General features: G+C 40.6%; 1 protein-coding gene across 1 annotated transcript in view; it reads left to right on the top strand.

Moving 5' to 3' along the window:
• The window catches only part of MBTD1 (mbt domain containing 1), an 85,501-nt gene that overhangs the window by 49,358 nt on the left and 13,918 nt on the right, over window positions 1-22,225 (top strand). The window contains exons 6-15 of the mRNA XM_025361013.1: window positions 5,131-5,248; window positions 8,299-8,433; window positions 9,006-9,094; window positions 9,617-9,851; window positions 10,473-10,528; window positions 10,854-10,958; window positions 17,141-17,288; window positions 19,290-19,372; window positions 19,783-20,017; window positions 20,514-20,591. Coding sequence (XP_025216798.1) covers window positions 5,131-5,248; window positions 8,299-8,433; window positions 9,006-9,094; window positions 9,617-9,851; window positions 10,473-10,528; window positions 10,854-10,958; window positions 17,141-17,288; window positions 19,290-19,372; window positions 19,783-20,017; window positions 20,514-20,591 — 1,282 coding nt within the window. The remainder of the gene's footprint in view (window positions 1-5,130; window positions 5,249-8,298; window positions 8,434-9,005; window positions 9,095-9,616; window positions 9,852-10,472; window positions 10,529-10,853; window positions 10,959-17,140; window positions 17,289-19,289; window positions 19,373-19,782; window positions 20,018-20,513; window positions 20,592-22,225) is intronic.

Genomic DNA, 22,225 nt, shown 5'->3' on the forward strand with positions numbered 1-22,225 from the left:
TCGAACTCCTGACCTCGTGATCTGCCCTCCTCGGCCTCCCAAAGTGCTGGGATTACAGGTGTGAGCCACTGTGCCCGGCCACACACTTTTTCATTCTGCCTCCACAGATACCCTCTTGTTACTTACGTGACATATTCTAATCCTCTTTCTTGTGCCTGACCTATATGTATGTCAGCTTTTTTGAAGGGATAAAGTTACCATGTTTTTTTGTGGTGTGTATCATGTATACTTTCAGGTTTTAAGGAAAGAAAAATAAAAGCCCTTTTGTGTATGTACAGTAGCAATAGTTTAGAATAAAACTCATTATCTATTTCTCAGGTATGTGCTTGTTAGTAAAATCTTTTTCAAGTGAACTCATTTTTTTTTCCCTAGTCGTGACCCCACACACAGGACTCTATTAAAGGTTGGAAAAAAATCGTATTACTTCATCTCCATTTTAACTAAAGTTAAAATCTTCAAGGTAGCATCCTAGATTGCAGAATTTTCCTTCTAATGGAAATAAAACTTTAAATTAGTTTCTGGTACTTATTAGTGCTCCATCTCAGTTAGCTAGTCTGAGTGTTGCCATGAAATAAATTCTCCACAGGAAAGCAGTGAAATAAACATTACCTGTCTTGTCTTTTTTTTTTTTTTTAAAACAGTCACATTCCTTCGCCCAGGCTAGAGTGCAATAGCACGATTACAGTTCACTGCAGCCTCGACTTCTTGGGCTCACGTGACTCTCCCACCTCAGCCTCCCAAGTAGCTGGGACTACAGGCACACACCACCATGCCCAGCTAATTTTTTGTATTAATTTTTTTCTATTTTTGGTAAAGATGGGATTTCACCATGTTGCCCGGGCTAGTTGCGAACTACTGGGTACAAGTAATCCTCCCACCTTGGCCTCCCAAAGTACTGGAATTACAGGCATGAGCCATCACACCTGGCCCTGTCTTTCCGTATGTTTTAAAGAAAGCCTAACTTAACATTTTTTTTTTTCTTTTTTTTCTTTTTTTTTTCTGAGATGTAATATTGCTCTATCATCCCCCAGGCGGGAGTGCAGTGGCGCCATCTTGGCTCACTGCAAACTCCGCCTCCTGGGTTCAAGCGATTCTCATGCTTCAGCCTCCTGACTAGCTGGGACTACAGGTGCGTGCCACCACACCCAGCTAATTTTTGTATTTTGGGTAGAGACAGGGTTTCACCTTGTTAGTCAGGCTGGTCTTGAACTCCTGGCCTCAAGTGATCTGCCCACCTTGGCCTCCCAAAGTGCTTGGCATGAGCCACCACACTGTGCCAATTCTTTAGTGATACTGGTTTAATATGGTTTTTTTCAAAAAAATTATGGACTGTTTTATGTGTTTTGTTGTTGTTGTTGTTGTTTTGAGATGGAGTCTTGCTCTGTTGCCCAGGCTGGAGTGCAATAGCACGATCTTGACTCACTGCAGCCTCCGCCTCCTGGGTTCAAGTGATTCTCCTGCCTTAGCCTCCCAAGTAACTAGAACTACAGGCATGTGCCACCATGCCCAGCTAATTTTTGGATTTTTAATAGAGACAGGGTTTCTCCATGTTGGCCAGGCTGCTCTTGAACTTCTAACCTCAGGTTATCCACCTGCCTCGGCCTCCCAAAGTGCTGAGATTACAGGCCTGAGCCACCACACCCGGCCGCCTTTCAAATTAGTAACCAGTGCTTCCTGTCTTTTTACATATGCATAGCATTATTTCAGCCTTAATCTTACTTCTACCCCAGGCATCCCATTTTCCTTTTTGTCCTCTCCTTGGACTCATCTACCTGCTACCACCACCCCAAAAGATAGATTCTGGTATCAAAAGATGAGTGGAGGACAGGCACAGTGGCTCATACCTGTAATCCCAGCACTTTGGGAGGCTGAGGCAGGCAGATCATCTGAGGTCACCAGTTAAGAGACCAGCCTGGCCAACATGACAAAACTAAAAATACAAAAATTAGCCAGGCTTGGTGGCACCGGCCTGTAATCCCAGCTACTCGGGAGGCTGAGGCAAGAGAATGGCTTGAACCCAGGAGGCAGAGGTTGCAGTGAGCCGAGATTGCACCATTTCACTCCAGCCTGGGCGACGGAGTGAGACTCTGTCTCCAAAAAAAAAAAAAAAAAAGGGTGAGTGGACTTTATGGAGAAGACAGGAACAGTTTTGTTTTTTTTTCTTTTTCTACTTTCTACCAGAAAATTCTAGTAAGTAGTACTTAGGAACTCTCATTTCTTTCTACTTAAATTTCTGTAATGTTTTCTCCCCTTTTTGGCCAAATAATATTTCATCATTCTCTGCTATATGTACTTTGCCTGTTAGTCTGAAGACATTTTAATGATGGCTTTTTGTACATTTGCCATCTGATTGGGATAAATTACTCCTTCTTGGTTACCTATATGCGACCTCAGGTCTTGTCTCTGCCCACTTACAGATTAATATTAAAGATTGTATGGTTATCTTTGGTTGGCAGCTCTGCAGAGGGAAATCTCTGTGTCTGCCATAAATCATCGTGTGTGCAGTGCATCAGCCCCCTGAGAGTCTGAATACTAGCCAGCTGAGCTGTTGGACCATCTGGGAATGATCTTGAAGTCCAGCAAATAAGACTTCCCACCCAGTTATTTTCTTACAGTCACGTGGAGGTTGTCATACATTTGTGTTGGGGACCCCTCAGCATTTGGATTTGGCCATGTCCTGCAGGACCTGATGACAGCTTACCTTGCAGGGAAGGAGAGTCGCTCCCAGATAGCCCTCACGAGTGGCCCTGGAGCAGGAAGTGGTGGAGCAGATCTTCCTTGTTTGGGAGGAGCCTGAGGTGGACCTCGCGTCCTGAGTCTGGAAGGTAAATTTGTTGTTACCTGTAAATTATGGTTCTGCTAGTTCATGCTATGCCAATCCAGACTTTCAGAGGTATCCCTCCTGCCAGCAAGCGAAGACAGATGACTTGGACGAAGATGGCTGTCAGGCCCTGGGTCATTTAGTCTTCCACACTTAAGAATATTCATTTTAAACTAAAGGGCAGACATATCTATGAAATTACCATATTATTTCAACACATTGAGCACATACTATGCTATGACTGTGGTGCTCTTTCTTGTTGATGTTTTTGTTTCTTCATTTTTTTTTCTTAGAATGAACCATATGGATTGGTTTAAGAGGGCCTAGCAGAACCACAACCTTACAGGCAAGAACAAATGTCACTTTCTGCTACTTTCTCCTATACCAATCCAGACTGTAGGGACCAAAAGTATCCTCCACCAAAGTGAACATAATTTTTTAAGCAAGCATATTGACATTTTGTTTTCTTTAATAAAATAGTATTAAAAGTTTTCTCCCAACAAATGTTAAGGCTTTAAAAAAATAAAAGTCAATATGACAGATTGTCACATTTAGCTCAAAAGGGAATACTGTATGCCAAACTCACCAGTGACCCCCAGCTCATTAGCATAAGCACGCCTCTTTCTTCTCAGTGAAAAATAAACCCAATTCACAAATTTGGTAACCAGACAAAGAGGGATGGATGCTGCACTGCATTCATTTAACTGCATCTCTCTGCTCTAATTGGTACATCCTCACAAAAATGAATACATGATCTTTGTGTTAATATATGTTAGCTTAGTTTATGTTACCTGTCTTCCTTCTAGTTTCTCCTTTTTTGATCATATCTGCTGGCAATAGGGATGGCCCTACAGTCTAGAATGATATAGGGGAAAGATAGCAGAACCTGAAGAGTCCAGTCTTTCAGTTTAAAAAAGAAGAGGTAGTCACAATGAATATATTATTTTTTGCACAAGTCGAGGCGATAATTATATGTACCCTTCCAGAACCGCAAATAGTTGAGCTAGTCCATGTCTGCCAGTTACTGAGGTATACTCATTGCTTACTATTTAAACCATTAGCCATTAATTGATTCTCTTTGGTTTCTAGACTTATCCAACTTCGGTATTTGACATTCTCTTCCTCTCCTTCAGAAATTCCAGAAACTACTGAGAGAGTAGGGGTTGAATGTTGTTTTAGGCTAATCCTCCTGTTGGGTGAGCATCCACCAAAGTAGGAGAGGCCTTGCATGGAGGACATTTGCCTAATGTTCAAATTGGCTAGTTCATGTAACTCCTGGATATCTTTGCTCATCTTTGAGCTTTGAGGCTATTTTGGTTTTTCCTGATTTGTTCATACTATCAAGTCTTTTACAACCTCACATAATCCTTTTCTTTGTGATCAAGGTTCTAAATTTAATGAGAAGCTGATTATCCAGAGCAACACAAACTGTAGTATTATCAGCATTTATATTCTTAAATGTGCTTATTTGTTTTAATTTACCATTGCATAAGTTCCAAGTAATTGTGAATTACCTTGAATTTTAAAGATTAAAATACAATGGAAACTGTACTTCGGGAACATCTGTTAGATTTTGGAAAATCCCTTCATGGTGCTCATTTAATTGATTTTCCGAGTCCCCATCTTAACCATTTGCTGTGGGAGGCTAGTGATTACCAGTTCTCACATTGGAAGTTTTCTCTTTATAGTAATTTCTACATGAGAAATTTTGAAATAATTGAAATAGTTTACCATGGTACTCGTCTCCAAAACTCTTCAACTCCACCTTCTTAATAACTTTATTCAATGCTTTTCCCTCATGTCCATCTTTGTGGACTCAATTTATATTCTGTGAATTTAACTTAAATTGAAAATTTTCGTTTCTCTTATTCATGTTGTTGGAAACCACATTGCTGATTGGAATTGTTTTTCTTTCTGCTCTTTGGCCAGATCTTTTTAATTTAGAAATTAGGATAAAGTATATTCATTCAGTACATATTAAAAATAATAAATTTCTTAAAACAATTTAATCCTATTAAATCTGCTATTGAGTTTGTAATTCCACTCTTAGAAAAATTGCTGCTTAAATCTTATATTAGGACAGTATCAAATTTTGAAGTCAGCATGAATCTAGTCTAACATATGTGAATTCTCTCTTCATCTTGTTTGTCACTGAAACTGACTTTTTCCAGATAGAATTCTATGAAACAAACGGAATTAAAATGGCATTTTTAGTTTAATATTCCTATTGATGGTAATGTTTAATTTTCATTGATATGTTTTAGGCTTTATGTTAATAAGACAATAATTTAATGATTTTTATATGACAGGCACCTATGGGGACCTGCTGGGGTGATATCTCAGAAAATGTGAGAGTAGAAGTTCCCAATACAGACTGCAGCCTACCTACCAAAGTCTTCTGGATTGCTGGAATTGTAAAATTAGCAGGTGAAAAGCATGAATAATAATTTAGAAGAAAATGCAGTGATCCTTGTAACCTTTTGTAAAAAAGCATGTTTATAAATTTTGCAAGTATTGCCAAATAAAAAATATGTTATGACAGAGGGCAGAGATTGGCAAATTGTTTTCCGTGAAAAAGCCAAACAAATATTTTCAACTTTGCAGGCCGTATGATCTCTATCACAGCTATTCGTCTCTATCATTATAGCATGAAAGCACCCTTAGCAATACATAAAAAAATGGACATGATTGCGTTCCAGCAGAAATTTGAATTTCATGTAATTGTTATGTATCATGAAATATCCTTTTTTTCTCTTCAACCATTAAAAATGTAAAAGTCATTCTTAGATCACAGTCATAAAAATAATCCAACAATAGACCAGATATATAGGCCATAATGTATATGTCACTTTGAAAAGTAACAGAGGTTGAGATACTAAAAAATTGATAAGAGCTGGCCACAGTGGCTCACGCCTGTAATCCCAGCCCTTAGGGAGGCAGAGGCAGGAGGATAACTTGAGCCTAAGAGTTCAAGACCCACCTGGGCAATATAGTGAGACCCATTCTCCATTTAAAAAAAAAAAAAAAAAGTGATAAGAACCTTAATACCAAATTTATACAATTGTTGATAATTTTATGCATCTTGAGTTCTTCCTTTCTCTTTATTCCCACTGCCTCCACCATACCAAGCCCTTTACTGCTCATGAAATAAACATGTTAGGAATCTACTGTGCTAGACAATGTGGACAAAGGATGATATCCAGAAGTATAAGGCTTGTATTTTTTCCAGCATGTTCACATCTGCCAAATGTTGACTACTACCAGGCATTAATATGACAAGGTACTCAGTGAGCAGTGTAGTCGGGCAGTGTAGAGGAGAGGCAGGCAGCCACTCGTAAGAAAAGTTATCTTTTACTACTGTGACAGATTTCTAACTCCTGCTACTCTCTAGTTTTATTTCCGGCATTCTCCTCAAAACACTGCAGACTGCTCTACTGTGTACTGCTAATTGACTTAATTTACCTAAAAATTATTTTAAATTTATTTTTATGTTCAAGCATCTTTTATGGCCTCTTTGTACTTAAAGGATCAAGATGGCCAGCGTTTATGGCATTCATGGCTATTGATGAGTTGCTCCATATACCACATGCCAGATGTGTTGTAGTTCTCCAGCATAAATGATCTGTTGTGATGAGGCCAGTCTCCCTCCCTCCTTTATACAAGCATGTTTTTGTCACCTCTGTGCCTTGGGTTACTCTTGCAAGAGTGTCCCAACTCTGTACTTAACTGTACTACTACCCAGGTCAATTCCCCATCTTTTTCTTGAAACATTTTCCCAGCTGTATAAACATTCGCTAAATGCTTGTATTAATCTCTACACTGTAATTTAAAACAACAGCATATTATTTTTGCCCTGGGTGTTTAAGTTAGTTATATTTAAATAGCTCTTAAAATCAGTGCATTTACTATCCAAAAATTACTTCTTCCTTCCATCTCCAATTTTACATTTCTCTTTTATCTAACTGCATCATACATCTTCTTTAAGCCACTTTAATGCCATTGTAGAAGTGAGCCTAATGTTAACCAGAAGCTAGAGTCAGCAATAATTAGCAAACTCATAAATTGTTCTAAGAAATTATTGAATTTTAAAATTGAACATTTAATGCTATAAATTTTCACAGACATGAAAATGCTGACTGAACTTGTCTCCTAGCCTGAAATACACATATATTGGCGTTTTTCTGTTTCATTAAAGACCTTAAATTAAATCTTAATCTTTTGTCAACATGAAGTTTATAAAATTATAAATAGGATATATTACATATTTTTTGTACTTTCCAAGAATAAGGCTTCCTATTTGCCTAGGACATACAGTTTTTAACTCATTTTACATAATTTTCTTTGTGTTTATTGAACTTTTTACCTGGCATATTCAAATCTTATTTCTAAATACATACAACAGAAAAATTTAGATTCTTAAAGTAGCTACATTCAAATTACCCAGGAGTAATTGGCCACCTGAGCAGCTGGATAAAGCAGTTTCTTTGAAATATACTTCAAGGCCAGGTGCGGTGGCTCAAGCCTGTAATCCCAGCACTTTGGGAGGCCAAGGCGGGCAGATCACCTGAGGTCGGGAGTTCGAGACTAGCCTGGCCAACATGGTGAAACCCCATCTCTACAAAATACAAAAATTCGCTGGGCGTGGTGGCACACGGCCTGTAATCCCAGCTACTTGGGAGGCTGAGGCAAGTGAATCACTTGAACCTGAGAGGCAGAGGTTGCAGTGAGCCAAGATCACACCACTGCACTCCAGCCTGGGTGACAGAGCAAGACCCTGTCTTCATAAAATGTATATATATAATTATGTAAATAAATATATAATACGTATTTTATATGTTTATATTATATGCTTATACATAAATGTCATATGTATAATTTTATATTTTTATTTATATATATAAAATAAATGTCATATGTATAATTTTATATTTTTATTTATATATATAAAATAAATGTCATATGTATAATTTTATATTTTTATTTATATATATATATGCGCGCCTATAATCCCAGCTACTACTCAGGAGGCTGAGGTAGGAGAATCAGTTGAACCCAGGAAGCCAAGGTTGTAGTAAGGCAAGATTGCGCCACTGCACTCCAGCCTAGGCAACAGAGCAAGACTCCATCTCAGAAAAGAAAAGAAAAAGAAATTATGGGTACAATTGAAATACATGTAAGGAGGCCATGCTCTGAAAAGAGTTGAACTGTTTGCACTGAACAAATGATTCTCAATGTTTGGTCCGTAGACCAGCAGCAACAGCATCACCTGAGGACTTGTTAAAAAGGCATATTCTCAGTTCTACCCAATATCTACAAAATCAGAATCTCTGGAGGGGGACCCAGCCATCTGTCTGTTAACAAACCCTGCAGGTGATTCTGTTGCAGATAGACACTAGTTTGACAACTGCTGTCAGATGCTGTATTGTTTTATTTAATTTTATTTTCTTACTATGTAGTGATTTATTTCTGGGTTTCAGGTTACAATGCCCTTTTAAGATATGAAGGATTTGAAAATGACTCTGGTCTGGACTTCTGGTGCAATATATGTGGTTCTGATATCCATCCAGTTGGTTGGTGTGCAGCCAGCGGAAAACCTCTTGTTCCTCCTAGAAGTAAGTAGCTTATTTACTCTTACCGTACTTTTTTATATGTGTACTTTAATGCTGTTTTACACATAGCAATGTTAAAGTATTATGGAAATTAAAGGCCAGGTATGGTCGCTCACACCTGCCTGTAAATCCCAGCACTTTGGGAGGCCGAGGCAGTTGGATCACTTGAGGTCAGGTGTTTGAGACCAGCCTGACCAACATGGCGAAACCCCATCTCAACTAAAAATATAAAAATTAGCTGGGCTTGGTGGTGTGTGCCTGTACTCAGGAGGCTGAGGCAGAAGAATCCTTGAACTGGGGAGATGGAGGTTGCAGTGAGCCAAGATCGCACCACTGCACTCCAGCCTGGGTGACAGAGTGAGACTCCATCTCAAAAAAAAAAAAAAAAAAGAAAGTAATTTTTTGGTGTCAAGCAGCTTTTTGCTGGCAAGGCATATACTTGCTTTCTCTATATTTGTTACCTTTCAGAATGTTAATAGTCTGACTTTGCAAGGAAATTTGTTACTTTTTTAACAAATAATTTATGAAGCAGTTCTTTTTTGCCAAAATATGACTGGTTATTTCTTCTGTTTTAGCTATTCAGCATAAATATACAAACTGGAAAGCTTTTCTAGTGAAACGACTTACTGGTGCCAAAACACTTCCTCCTGATTTCTCACAAAAGGTAAAAACAGGATCTTATAAAGACTGAAGAGGCCGGGCGTGGTGGCTTAAGCCTGTAATCCCAGCACTTTGGGAGGCCGAGACGGGTGGATCACGAGGTCAGGAGATTGAGACCATCCTGGCTAACACAGTGAAACCCCGTCTCTACTAAAAAATACAAAAAAAAAAAAAAAAAACTAGCTGGGCGAGGTGGCGGGCGCCTGTAGTTCCATCTACTTGGGAGGCTGAGGCAGGAGAATGGCGTAAACCCGGGAGGCGGAGCTTGCAGTGAGCTGAGATCTGGCCACTGCACTCCAGCCTGGGCGACAGAGCGAGACTCCATCTCAAAAAAAAAAAAAAAAGACTGAAGAGCTCTAAAAAACAAGGGTAACAAAGAACATTTTTAAGGAATTGGTTTAATTTTGTGAACCAGATGATGTGTGTTACATTTCAAATGCATTCAGTATTTTTTACAGTATAATACGAAAATTTCTTGTAGACCTTTGTCATGAATTTCGAGCAGTTTTTTTTGTATGCTTTTAAGGTTTCAGAGAGTATGCAGTATCCTTTCAAACCTTGCATGAGAGTAGAAGTGGTTGACAAGAGGCATTTGTGTCGAACACGAGTAGCAGTGGTGGAAAGTGTAATTGGAGGAAGATTAAGACTAGTGTATGAAGAAAGCGAAGATAGAACAGATGACTTCTGGTGCCATATGCACAGCCCATTAATACATCATATCGGTTGGTCTCGAAGCATAGGTCATCGATTCAAAAGATCTGGTAAGCACCTGTCACAAGAACTCCTGTCAAAAGCATCATTGAGGCTAAATTATACTAGTTGGTTATTTTTCTCTGCAGAATTGCACAGATCAAAAATAGCATTCTAGTTTTTTGGGCTGCTTATTCTACCTTAATTAGTGAAGGTTCACACCATATTAGTGTCCTAATAAATTTTTTTATATTCCTTCCACTTGTTCTCCAAAAGAATGAACTTTTGGTCACAACTACAGTTATTTCTTTCTTTTATTATTCAGCCCATTTGAAAGATCTAAAGATCCCTTTCCCTTTCCATTCAATTTTAATCAAAATAGCAAGGTTAAATGTGGTTAGACTTAATACTAAGCACATGAAAACATGCTTCTAAAGTTGTAATTTTCTAACTAGGGAATTACATTAAAATTATGAGCATTAAAATTGACTGAATGTATTTAAAAGCATATATGCACATGTACCCTGAAGAGAGAAAAGACTATTAAAGAATATTCACCCCAAATGTAGAAGGCATGTCTTTTTGCCATGTTTTATAGTATGACATACCTTGTGAGTTTGAAGCCTTCAAAGAACGTGGTTTTTGGTCTTCTCACAAATGCTGACAGATTAGTGTGTAACTTTTCCTTGTAGATATTACAAAGAAACAGGATGGACATTTTGATACACCACCACATTTATTTGCTAAGGTAAGAAGTTTTTATAAGAACCCTCATTTGTAAATTAGGTTTGAAAGAGGGTTGTGGGTTTTTTCCTAAAATTACGGAAATCACAGTTACATGTGTTCACTTAAAAGAATTAAGACCTTGTAAATTCATAGGTGTCACAACTCTTTATTATAATTATTCTTAAATTCTATTTGTCTGAATTCTCTCTAAACTTTGATGGAAGTTTGAGTTATAATACTAGGTAGGTAGGAGAAGGCACCTGGTAAATCTTTTCACGTTGGTAATATTTTAATTATTAAAATAACAACATTTGTAACAGTAGATGTGCTTTCATATAATTCTTTAGGTAAAAGAAGTAGACCAGAGTGGGGAATGGTTCAAGGAAGGAATGAAATTGGAAGCTATAGACCCATTAAATCTTTCTACAATATGTGTCGCAACCATTAGAAAGGTAAGATAATAGGTTTTAAAATATAGAAATGCAATTATAGGATTTGGGTGTAAGCTAATAGAAGGAGTCCCCAAGCATATTCATTTTGACATAAAATGTGTATGTGTGTGTATCTTCACTGGAGAGAAGGTTGCTAGGAATTTCAAAATAAGTTTGAATTCCTGATCTTTCTTATATAGTTTATTGTCAAGATTGTCATTTTGAGTCTGCTACATTTACTTGTGGAAGTATATCCTAATTTAGAGAGAAAATATTTATTTAAGTTACTTCTAGTCAAGGCTAGTCCAATTCAGAATTGTAACAAGGCCAAGTTTATCTTCAGTTTCCTGTGTTTCCTTTTTAGGCCTTTTTCTTCCTTTTGGTGGTAGTTTTTGCTTCTTTTCTCTTTTCCCCCTCATCTGAAACTGCTCGTACAAAAAGACCTAGAAGAGAGATTCTTAGGTTTTGTTTGTTTGTTCATTTTTTTGAGACACAATCTCTCTCTGTCGCCTAGGCGGGAGTGCAGTAGTGTGATCACAGGCTCAAGTGACCTTCCCACCTCAGCCTTCAGAGTGGCTGGGATCACTGGTGTGTCCTTTCATGCCTGGCTAATTTTCTTATTTTTATTTTTGTAGGTACAGGGTCTCCCTAGGTTGCCCAGGCTGGTCTCAGACTCCTGGGCTCAGGCAATCCTCCTAAAGTTCTAGGATTATAGACATGAGCCACAGCACCCAGCATTTTTTTTTTTTCTTTTTTTTCTTTTTAAGACATGGTCTCACTCTGTCACCCAGGCTGGAGTGCAGTGGCATGATCTCAGCTCACTGCAACCTCTGCCTCCCAGGCTCAAGTGATCCTCCTGCCTCAGCCCCCTGAGTAGCTGGGACTACAGGTGCTGGCTAATTTTTATATATTTTGTAGAGATGGGATTTCACCATATTGCCCAGGCTGGTCTCGAATTCCTGGACTCAAGTGACCCACCTGCCTCGGCCTCCCACAGTGCTGGGATTACAGGCATGAGCCACCACGCCTGGCCTTTCCTTTTTCTTTTTTTTTTTTTTTGAGATGGTGTCTCGCCCTGTCACCCAGGCTGTAGTGCAGTGGCGTGATCATAGCTCACCACAGCCTTGAGCTCAAGCAGTTCTCCCACTTCAGCTTCCTGAGCAGCTGGCACTACAGGCACAAGCCACCACACCCAGCCAGTTTTTTGTTGTTGTTGTTTTCTTAGCAATGGGGTCTCACTGTATTGCCCAGGATAGTCTCGAACTCCGGAGCTCAAGCAGTTCTCCTGCCTCAGCCTGCTGAGTAGCTGGGATTACAGGCAGGGGCCACCTGCCTGGCTAACATTGGCGGTTTTTTAAGGCCCCAGGTGAATATCATGTACAGCCATGGTCTAGAACCACCTAAGGAAAATCTGCTTACATAAAGGTGTAACTTAAGTCATAATTTGCATTTCAACAGTTTAAAACCTTGAGCTAAAAGAAAAACAATATGATGGCCTGGGCATGGTAGCTCACACCTGTAATCCCAGCACTTTGGGAGGCTGAGGCGAGCAGATCAGAAGGTCAGGATATCAAGACCATCCTGTCTAATACGGTGAAACCCCATCTCTACTAAAAATACAAAAAATCAGCCAAGCGTGGTGGCATGCGCCTGTAGTCCCAGCTACTCGGGAGGCTGAGGCAGGAGAATCACTTGAACCCAGGAGGTGGGGGTTGCAGTGAGCCGAGATGGCGCCACTGCACTCCAGCCTGGGCGACAGAGCAAGACTCCATCTCAGAAAAGGAAAAAGAAAAACAATTATGATGACTGCCATGTCACATGGTCAAACAGCTGGACAAGACTGGCTCCAAACCCTGTTCCTCCTCTTTTCCTGACTAGTGATCAGAATGACCCAGTAAGATTTAAAACAGGCCGAGGCAGGCAGATCACAAGGTCAGGAGTTCGAGACCAGCCTGGCCAATATGGTGAGACCCCATCTCTACTAAAAACACAAAAATTAGCTGGGCATGGTGGCAGGCGCCTGTAGTTCCAACTGCTCGGGAGGCTGAGGCAGAAGAATTGCTTGAACCCAGGAAGGGGAGGTTGCAGTGAGCTGAGATCGCACCACTGCATTCCATCCTAGGCAACAGAGCAAGACTGTCTCAAAAAAAAAAAAAAAAATTTAAAACACTGATTCCTGAAACACCTTTATCATGTTAAAAAGAAAAAAAAAAAAGGCCAGGCCGAGTGGCTCACACCTGTAATTCCAGCACTTTAGAAGGGTGGGTTACGAGGTCAGGAGTTCAAGACCAGCCTGGCCAACATGATGAAACTAAAAATACAAAAAAATTAGCCGGGCCTGGGGGCAGGCGACTGTAATCCCAGTAACTTGGGAGGCTGAGGCAGGAGAATTGCTTGAACCTGGGACACAGAAGTTGTAGTGAGCTGAGATCGTGCCATTGCACTCCAGCCTGGGCAACAAGAGCAAAAACTCTGTCTCAAAAAAAAAAGAAAAAATTAAAGGCTTGGTGTGATGCCTTACGCCTGTAATCCCAGCACTTTGGGAGGCCAAGGCGGGTGGATCACTTGAGGTCAGGAGTTCAAGACCAGCCTGGCAAACATGATGAAACCCCATCTCCATACAAAAATTAGCCAGGTGTGGTGGTGTGCGCTTGTAATCCCAGCTACTCGAAAGGCTGAGGCAAGAGAATCACTTGAACCCGGGAGGCGGAGGTTGCAGTGAGCTGAGATCTAGCCACTGCCCTTTGGCCTAGGCATAGAGTGAGACTCCATCTCAAATAACAACAACAACAAAAATCACATAGATTCCCACGATCTACTCCATGTCTACACGATCAGAATCACAGTCAAGGCCAGGCTTGGTGGCTCACGCCTGCAATTCCAGCACTTTGGGAGGCTGAGGTGGGAGGATCCTTTCAGTTCTAGCTACCACCCATGTGACAGCAGTCTCTGTGTCTGTTGATTCTAATTACTGAGAAAGAGTCTGAATAGCTGAGCTAAGCCTTTGGTTTGGGTCCATATGTGATACATACAAGTCCCTAGTCCGGTCACCTGTATTTAGAAGAATGAAGAAAGGAATCCCATGTAAGTGGGATAGTTCTGTCCAGAGGTCATAGGCAAAGCTGTCAAACTTGAGAGTAGTAAATTTAGTGTACATGTTTACCATATAGAAATAACCAGAGAAAGGAACTTGGGGGAAGAGACCAAAAGATAGTGTGGAACCAGTATTAGAGGCTTTAAACACTTGGTCAAGTGATCCGAGAGTTTTTAGTAGACAGGATAACTTGGTGTAAAGGTTCTGGCCTGAACAGAGACTGGACTGAAGGAAATTTTTACTAAGAGGGGCAGCATCCATAGAGGATGGCTGAAAGCAATTTTATCAAACAAGATAGCAAAGTCAAGACAGAGATTAATGGCAAGTTGAGGTGGAGTTGTGGAACACGGTGATTGATTACCTCTAAAGGAGTAAGAGGAGTTGTTGATTTGACACCCTGTACTAACTCAGAGAATACTTTCAGCATGCAGGTAAAATGCTGGACCGAGACACTGGAAGAGAGGCAAACTCATGATAAAACTTTAGGAATCACTGGTGTAAAAGTTGATCATTATAGCACTGGGGTGGATGAGGTCATCAAAACAGACAGAAAAAAGCTAAAATCAGAAACGTGAAGGTTGGAGGTGAAAGAGCAAGTACCAAAAGGAATGCAGAAGGAATGATCAGAGAGATGAGAAGATTGATTGGTAGACCAGAATGTGAAAAGAGACTAGGAGAAAATGTTTCAGAAAGTTAAGAGTAGGTTGGGTATGGTAGCTCACACCTGTAATCCTAGTACTTTGGGAGGCTGAGGCGGGCAGATCGCTTGAGCCCACCTTGGCCCCCAGGAGTTCGCTACCAGCCTAAGCAATAGGGCAAAACCCTGTCTCTACAAAAATTAGCTAGGTGTGGTGGCACACCTATAGACCCAGCTACCCAGGAGGCTAAAGTGGGAGGATCACCTCAGCTCACGGAAGTTGGCTTCAGTGAGCCATGATTGTACCACTGCACCTCAGCCTGGGCAACCGTGTCTCAAAAAAAAAAAAAAAAGTAGTGAGCAAGTAGCAGATACTCAGTGAGGCTGAAATTTGAGGAGGATAGTGCTGGGGGAAAAGGCCACTGGGTTGGGCAAATTAGGAGTTTATTTGTGAATTTAGCAGTTTAGATAAAGGCAAAATACTGCAGGAAAAAGATAGCCAAAAACAAAAATTCAACAAATAAATAAAAAATATAAAGGAATATTTGGGAGGCAGAGGCAGGAGGATCACTTGAGGCCAGGAATTCAACCCAGCCAACATGGCAAAACCCCATCTGTACTAAAAATACAAAAATTAGTCAGGTGTGGTGGTGAGCACCTGTAATCCCAGCTACTTGGGACGCTGAGACAGGAGAATTACTTGAACACAGTAGGGGGAGGTTGCAGTGGGCTGAGAATGCATCACTGCACTCCAGCCTGGACAACAAAGTGAGACGCCATCTCAAAAAAAAAAAAAAAAGTGTATATAATAATAGATAAAGACAAAAATCAACTGCAAGGCGTTGCGTATATGTAACTTGAATTGAGTCTCTGGGTGAATAGAATTTATTCTACTATTCTATAACTTTGAACCTATTTTAAAGTAAAAAAAAAATTTTTTCCCCCTTTGAGACAGTCTCGCTCTGTCGCCCAGGCTGGAGTGCAGTGGCATGATCTCGGCTCACTGTAACCTCCGCCTCCCAGGTTCAAGCAATTCTCCCTGCCTCAGCCTCCCAAGTAGCTGGGATTACAGGCGCCCGCACCATGCCTGGCTAATTTTTGTATTTTTAGTAGAGACAGGGTTTCACCATGTTGGCCAGTCTGGTCTCGAACTCCTGACCTCAGGTGATCTGCCTACCTTGGCCTCCCAAAGTGCTGAGATTATAGGCATGAGCTACCGCGCCCGGCCAAAATATTTTTAATATAATGGAAATTGGGAACATTAGAATATAAGAGATGGTCTTTTGAAAGCAAAATTCCAATGGTAATAGGACAAGATGGGGAAGTTTATCTTAGTTTTAAAGAGTGGGGGCAGCCTGGCCAAGGTGGGTGGGTCACCTTAGGTCAGGAGTTGAAGACCAGCCTGGCCAACGTGATGAAACCCCATCTCTACTAAAAATACAAAAATCAGCTGGGCATGCTAGCGCATGCCTGTAATCCCAGCTACTTGGGAGGCTGAGGCAGGAGAATCACTTGAACCCGGGAGGCAGAGGTTGCAGTGAGCCAAGATCAACCCATTGCACTTCAGCCTAGGTGACAAGGGAAACTCCGTCTCAAAAAAAAAAAAAAAGGCGGAGTGGGGACAGCCAGGAGTGGTGGCTCATGCCTATAATCCCAACACTTTTGAGAGGCCAAAGCAGAAGGATCACTTGAGCCTAGGAGTTTGAGACCAGCCTGAGCAACATGGTGAGACCCCATCTCTACAAAATAAAAATTAAAAAATTAGCCAAGGGTGATGGTGTGCACCTGTAGTCCTAGCTACTCAGGAGGCAGAGACAGAAGCTACTTGAGCCGGGGAGATCAAGGCTGCAGTGGGCCATGTTTGCACCATTGCACTCCAGCCTGAATGACAGAGCAAGACCTTGTCTCAAAAAGGGGGAGTGGGTTACTTGTTACAACAGTCTCTGAGGCGTGAAGAAACGAACAAGAGGACCCTTAACGTGGACCAGCCTTAGCGTCTGCCATAGAGGAGTATGGTTATCTGTAGCATAAAAGAGATGAAGTTGGAGGTTGAAGAAAGTGGAGACGGTTTGTAAAAACTCTATGTGATAAATCAGAAAGAAAGAAGTAAAAGTGTTATCAAGTAGGATTTGGAGCCTAGCTGAAACTAGATAGGTAAATTATAAGAGCACTCAGCCCCAGTTTCATGATGCTGCGACAGCAGGCAGGTATAGCCATGGTCAAAGGCACTGCTTTTCCCAGACCTCTGAGGTCAGTTCTAGGTAATCCTGCTTTTATTTCTGGAACACACTAGAATTTACATAGGTTTTTTTCATTAGAACTTCTGTTATTTAACATAACTCAAAGAGAAGCATGTTTCACTTTGAAGAGACCTTTATATAATAGATTTTCCTTTCTTTTAGAATGTCAAAGTAGTATTTTTGTAATAGTAGTATCTAATTTCAAGTACTTAGAATTCTCTTAATTTAAAAGGTGCTAGCTGATGGATTCCTGATGATTGGGATCGATGGCTCAGAAGCAGCAGACGGATCTGACTGGTTCTGTTACCATGCAACCTCTCCTTCTATTTTTCCTGTCGGTTTCTGTGAAATTAACATGATTGAACTTACTCCACCCAGAGGTACTTCATCCTAATATAAACACTGGAGTTTAATCTTTGCTTTCTTCTTACATGGTTTCCATTTACAACATTTAACACAGCTCTAGATTTCCTGAGTATGTATATAACGTGTGTGGATAAACATATACATACAGGAGCTGTAGGTTGCTCTAAAAATATAAAGTACTGTATTCTAGCTTACTTTAATAAATTACAGTAGTATATAATTTTTCCTGAGCATCTGTGTATTTTATAACATGAATTGGTATTCTCAAACTCTGTTGAGTCAGTAATACAGGCTCAACAGGCTATGGCATATATAATTTTTTTTTCCCCCCCAGTAAAGACAGGGTCTTACTCTGTTGCCCAGGCTGAAGTGCAGTGGCACAATCATAGCTCACGGTAACTTCCAATTCCTGGGTCCAAGCAATCCTCCCACCTCAGCCTCCCTAGTAGCTGAAACTATAGCTGAAAGGCACAACCATGTCGGACTTTTTTTTTTTTTTTTTTTTTTTTTGAGATGGAGTCTTGCTCTGTTGCCCAAGCTGGAGTGCAGTGGCCGGATCTCAGCTCACTGCAGGCTCCGCCTCCCGGGTTCACGCCATTCTCCTGCCTCAGCCTCCCGAGTAGCTGGGACTACAGGCGCCCGCCACCGCGCCCGGCTAGTTTTTTGTATTTTTTAGTAGAGACGGGGTTTCACCGGGTTAGCCAGGATGGTCTCGATCTCCTGACCTCGTGATCCGCCCGTCTCGGCCTCCCAAAGTGCTGGGATTACAGGCTTGAGCCACCACGCCCGGCCCTTTTTTTTTTTTTCTTTGTATGTACAGACGGGACTCTCACTGTGTTACCCAGGCTGGTCTTGAAATCCTGGCCTCAAGTGATCCTCCCACTTCAGCCTCCCCAAAGCACTGGGATTAGGAGTGAACCACCACATTTAGCTATGTGGACTTTTTTTTTTTTTTTTTTTTTTTTTGAGACAGTCTCGCTCTGTCACCCAGGCTGGAATGCAATGATGCTATCTCACCTCTTTACAGCCTCCACCTCCCAGGTTCAAGTGATTCTTGTGCCTCCCCTCCCAAGTAGCTGGAATTACAGGTGTGCACCACCACGCCCAGCTGATTTTTCTATTTTTAATAGAGATGGGGTTTCGCCATGTAGGCCAGGCTCATCACAAACTCCTGGTCTCAAATGATCTGCCCACCTTGGCCTCCCAACGTGCTGGGATTATAGGTGTGAGCCACTGCACCCAGCCCTATGTGGACTTATAAAAGGATGGCTGTTTTACTCATGGTTTAACCAGTCATTTTCCAAATTTTAATACTTGAGCATTAAGTTGTTCCTCTAAGGAGGAAAGTTATAACAGAGGTCTATAAACATGGTATTTGCTCAGCCAGTTTTCTTTCTTGCAAGGAAAGAAAAATATCACTCCATAGTATTAGGTGCTAGACTCTTCTAAAACCTAGGATTGAAAGAGCAAGTGTACCCTTGTAGTAAACAGAAAAAGAGAGCCACTTTTGCGTTACACTAAGTGGGCGTACCAGTGTTTCTAGAAAGGGGAGGGAAATCTGTGTAACATGGAAGAATTATTGCACTCAGCAGTATAAATCATATAGGCCAGGTGCAGTGGCTCACGCCTGTAATCCCAGCACTTTGAGAGACTGAGGCAGGAGGATTGCTTGAGACCAGAAGTTTGAGAACAACCTGAGCAACATAGGGAGACCTTGTCTCTACTAAAAACAACAAAAAATTAGCCTGTCACAGTGGCATGCACCTGTATTCGCAGCTACTAGAGAGGCTGAGGCAGGAGAATCACTTGAGCCCTGGAGGTTGAGGCTGCAGTAAGTCGTTGAGAGCACTACTGCACTCCAGCCTGGGTGACAGAGCAAGACCCTGTCTCAAAAAAAATAAAATTGATCATGTAACCTATGCTCTTAAGATTTTGTATACTGTTACTTTTTGTCTGCATTTTAATATTATGCTAATTTTAAATGAACTGCTAGTTAAACCAGTTGTGTTTTTTAGGTTACACAAAACTTCCTTTTAAATGGTTTGACTACCTCAGGGAAACTGGCTCCATTGCAGCACCAGTAAAACTATTTAATAAGGTAAATTTAAATGGCAGCATAATTATGTGAGGACTTATTAATGCCCCACAAATACAATTTATGTTCATAAAAATGTCTTTGCTTTATATTAGAATTTCTCATTGGAGATATAATATAAACAGATATATAGCAATGAAACAATATGAATATTTTCTTTACCTAGGAATCAAAACTTGTTTCCAAACTATGTTTCATGTTTAATCCGAATGAAAACGAAATGAATACTTTTCCTAACTAGTTTTTCAATGCTTCACCTTCATATTATGTTTAAATAGTTAAAGAATTTATTTGGAATTTGTGGTTTAAATTACGTTATTTACCTTGTCGCTTCTGTTTTTTGCTTTCTTAATGGTAGTAGGGTTGCACATTCTTTCTTTATACCAATATTAATGTTTTCTTCTCTGTGTCAGGATGTTCCAAATCACGGATTTCGTGTAGGAATGAAATTAGAAGCAGTAGATCTCATGGAGCCACGTTTAATATGTGTAGCCACAGTAACTCGAATTATTCATCGTCTCTTGAGGATACATTTTGATGGATGGGAAGAAGAGTATGATCAGTGGGTAGACTGTGAGTCCCCTGACCTCTATCCTGTAGGGTGGTGTCAGTTAACTGGATATCAACTACAGCCTCCAGCATCACAGTGTAAGTTGGTATACAGAAAAGGTGTCCTTTTGTAAAAATCAGCAATTCTCCAGAGGACTATCTCACATAAGTCATCTTTTGAGCTCACAGGACAAGAATATACCTATGTCTGATTGGTTGCCAGGTAAGACATTAAGACTCAACAACAATATCACAGAATCAGACCATGTGTACCATGGCAGTGTGAATCCAATAGTCAGTTACATAATGACTATAGAAACACAACAGTCACCAAATTAAACTAGACTTACTATTTTAGTGAGTTAAAAATTACAGACTAAAAGTTTATTGGTATGTAATAAATGGTTTCGAGTAAATAGTGGAATCTGTCTCATTTTGAGGCTGTGGTTTTGTAGGAACAAGTATCCTTATTTTCAGACCATGATGTACTTAAATAAGTCTTGGTAAAGATAGTTCATCTAAGTTGTATCTAGACAACTGTATCATCTAAATTGTAAACAATTATCTGGTACCAATTTTCCCTTTTATTTTTCAGCATCAAGAGAAAACCAATCAGCTTCATCAAAACAGAAGAAAAAGGCTAAGTCCCAGCAATACAAAGGACATAAGAAAAGTGGGTCACCACGTGGTGTTCACATACATTTTCTAATTGTTAACTAATTGGAGTCACAGTGTTCTTGGACAGAAAATGCTATCTCTTGTGAGAACTGATGATTGTGCGTTATGTATTGTGCTTAAAGGTGCAGTATGCCATAAAAGGCAAACCCTTGCAATAATGAGAAACACTGATGTTTTACTGACAGGAGAAATGATTACCACAGTATTTAAAGTATACGTGGTAAAGAATAGAGCCTGTGAATGACTCTTGAAATAATATGTAAAACCTACTAAAATTTAATCCTTTTTAAAAACTTTATTTAAAAAGAAAAATTAGCAGCCGGGTGCAGTGGCTCACGCCTGTAATCCCAGCACTTTAGGAGGCTGAGGCGGGCGGATCACAAGGTCAGGAGATCGAGACCATTCTGGCTAACACGGTGAAACCTGTCTCCACCAAAAATACAAAAAATACGCCAGGTGTGGTGGCAGGCGTCTGTAGTCCCAGCTACTTAGGAGGCTGAGGCAGGAGAATCGCGTGAACCTGGGAGGCAGAGGTTGCAGTGAGCCAAGATTGCGCCACTACCTCCAGCTTGGGCAACACAGCAAGACTCTATCCCAAAAAAACAAACAAAAAAACATTAGCAGATGCTTGATGCTTACAGTAGATGTGAAGCCTAATAAACCCATTTTTCTTAGAAAGCAAAACTTTCTGGAGTGATACTGGTAAGAAATCCAAGTTGATGGCAAACAAGCTTTACCAAATCTTTCTAGAAATGCTTTCTATACTAAAAAATTAGCCAGGTGTGGTGACTCATGCCTGTAATCCCAGCTACTTGGGAGGCTGAGGCAGGAGAATCACTTGAACCTGGGAGGCTGAGGCAGGAGAATCACTTGAACCCAGGAGGCAGAGGTTGAGGTGAACCGAGATCGTGCCATTGCACTCTAGTCTAGGCAACAAGAGCGAAACTCCATCTCAAAAAAAAAAAATTTTTTTCTATGCTATGTTTTACCTTACAGTGAATTGTTGGCATAAGCCAAAGTAATATAAAATATATTGTTAACTATATTTGATTTTTTTAAATCTAATTCCCCATCATAGAAAACCATAGCTTCTCTCTTCATAAAACTTGTCAGAGAATATTTCATTCTTTTGTGTATGTGTGTATGTGTGTGTGTGTGTGTGTGTGTGTGAGAGACAAGGTCTTACCTTGTTGCCCAGGCTGGAATGGAGTGCAGTGGCACAATCTCCACTCACTACAGCCTTGACTTTCCCTGGCTCAAGCAGTCCTCCCACCCCAGCTTCCTGAGTAGCTTGAACCACAGGTATGTGTTGCCACACACTCAGCTAATTTTTGTCTTTTTTGTAGAGACAGAGCCTTGCCATGTTGCCCAAACTGGTCTCAAACTTCCAGGCTCAAGTGATCTGCCTGCCTCAGCCTCCCAAAGTCCTGGGATTACAGACATGAGCCACCACACCTGGCCATATTTCATTTCATTCTCAGATAAGGTTATATATATATATATATATATATATTTTTTTTTTTTTTTTTTTTTTTTTTTTTTGAGACAGAGTCTCAGTCTCTCGCCCAGGCTGGAATGCAGTGGTATGATCTTGGCTCACTGCAGCCTCGACTTCCCGGGTACAAGCAA

This window comes from Theropithecus gelada, chromosome 16 (assembly GCF_003255815.1).
Source record: "Theropithecus gelada isolate Dixy chromosome 16, Tgel_1.0, whole genome shotgun sequence".
Taxonomy (NCBI): Eukaryota; Metazoa; Chordata; class Mammalia; order Primates; family Cercopithecidae; genus Theropithecus; species Theropithecus gelada.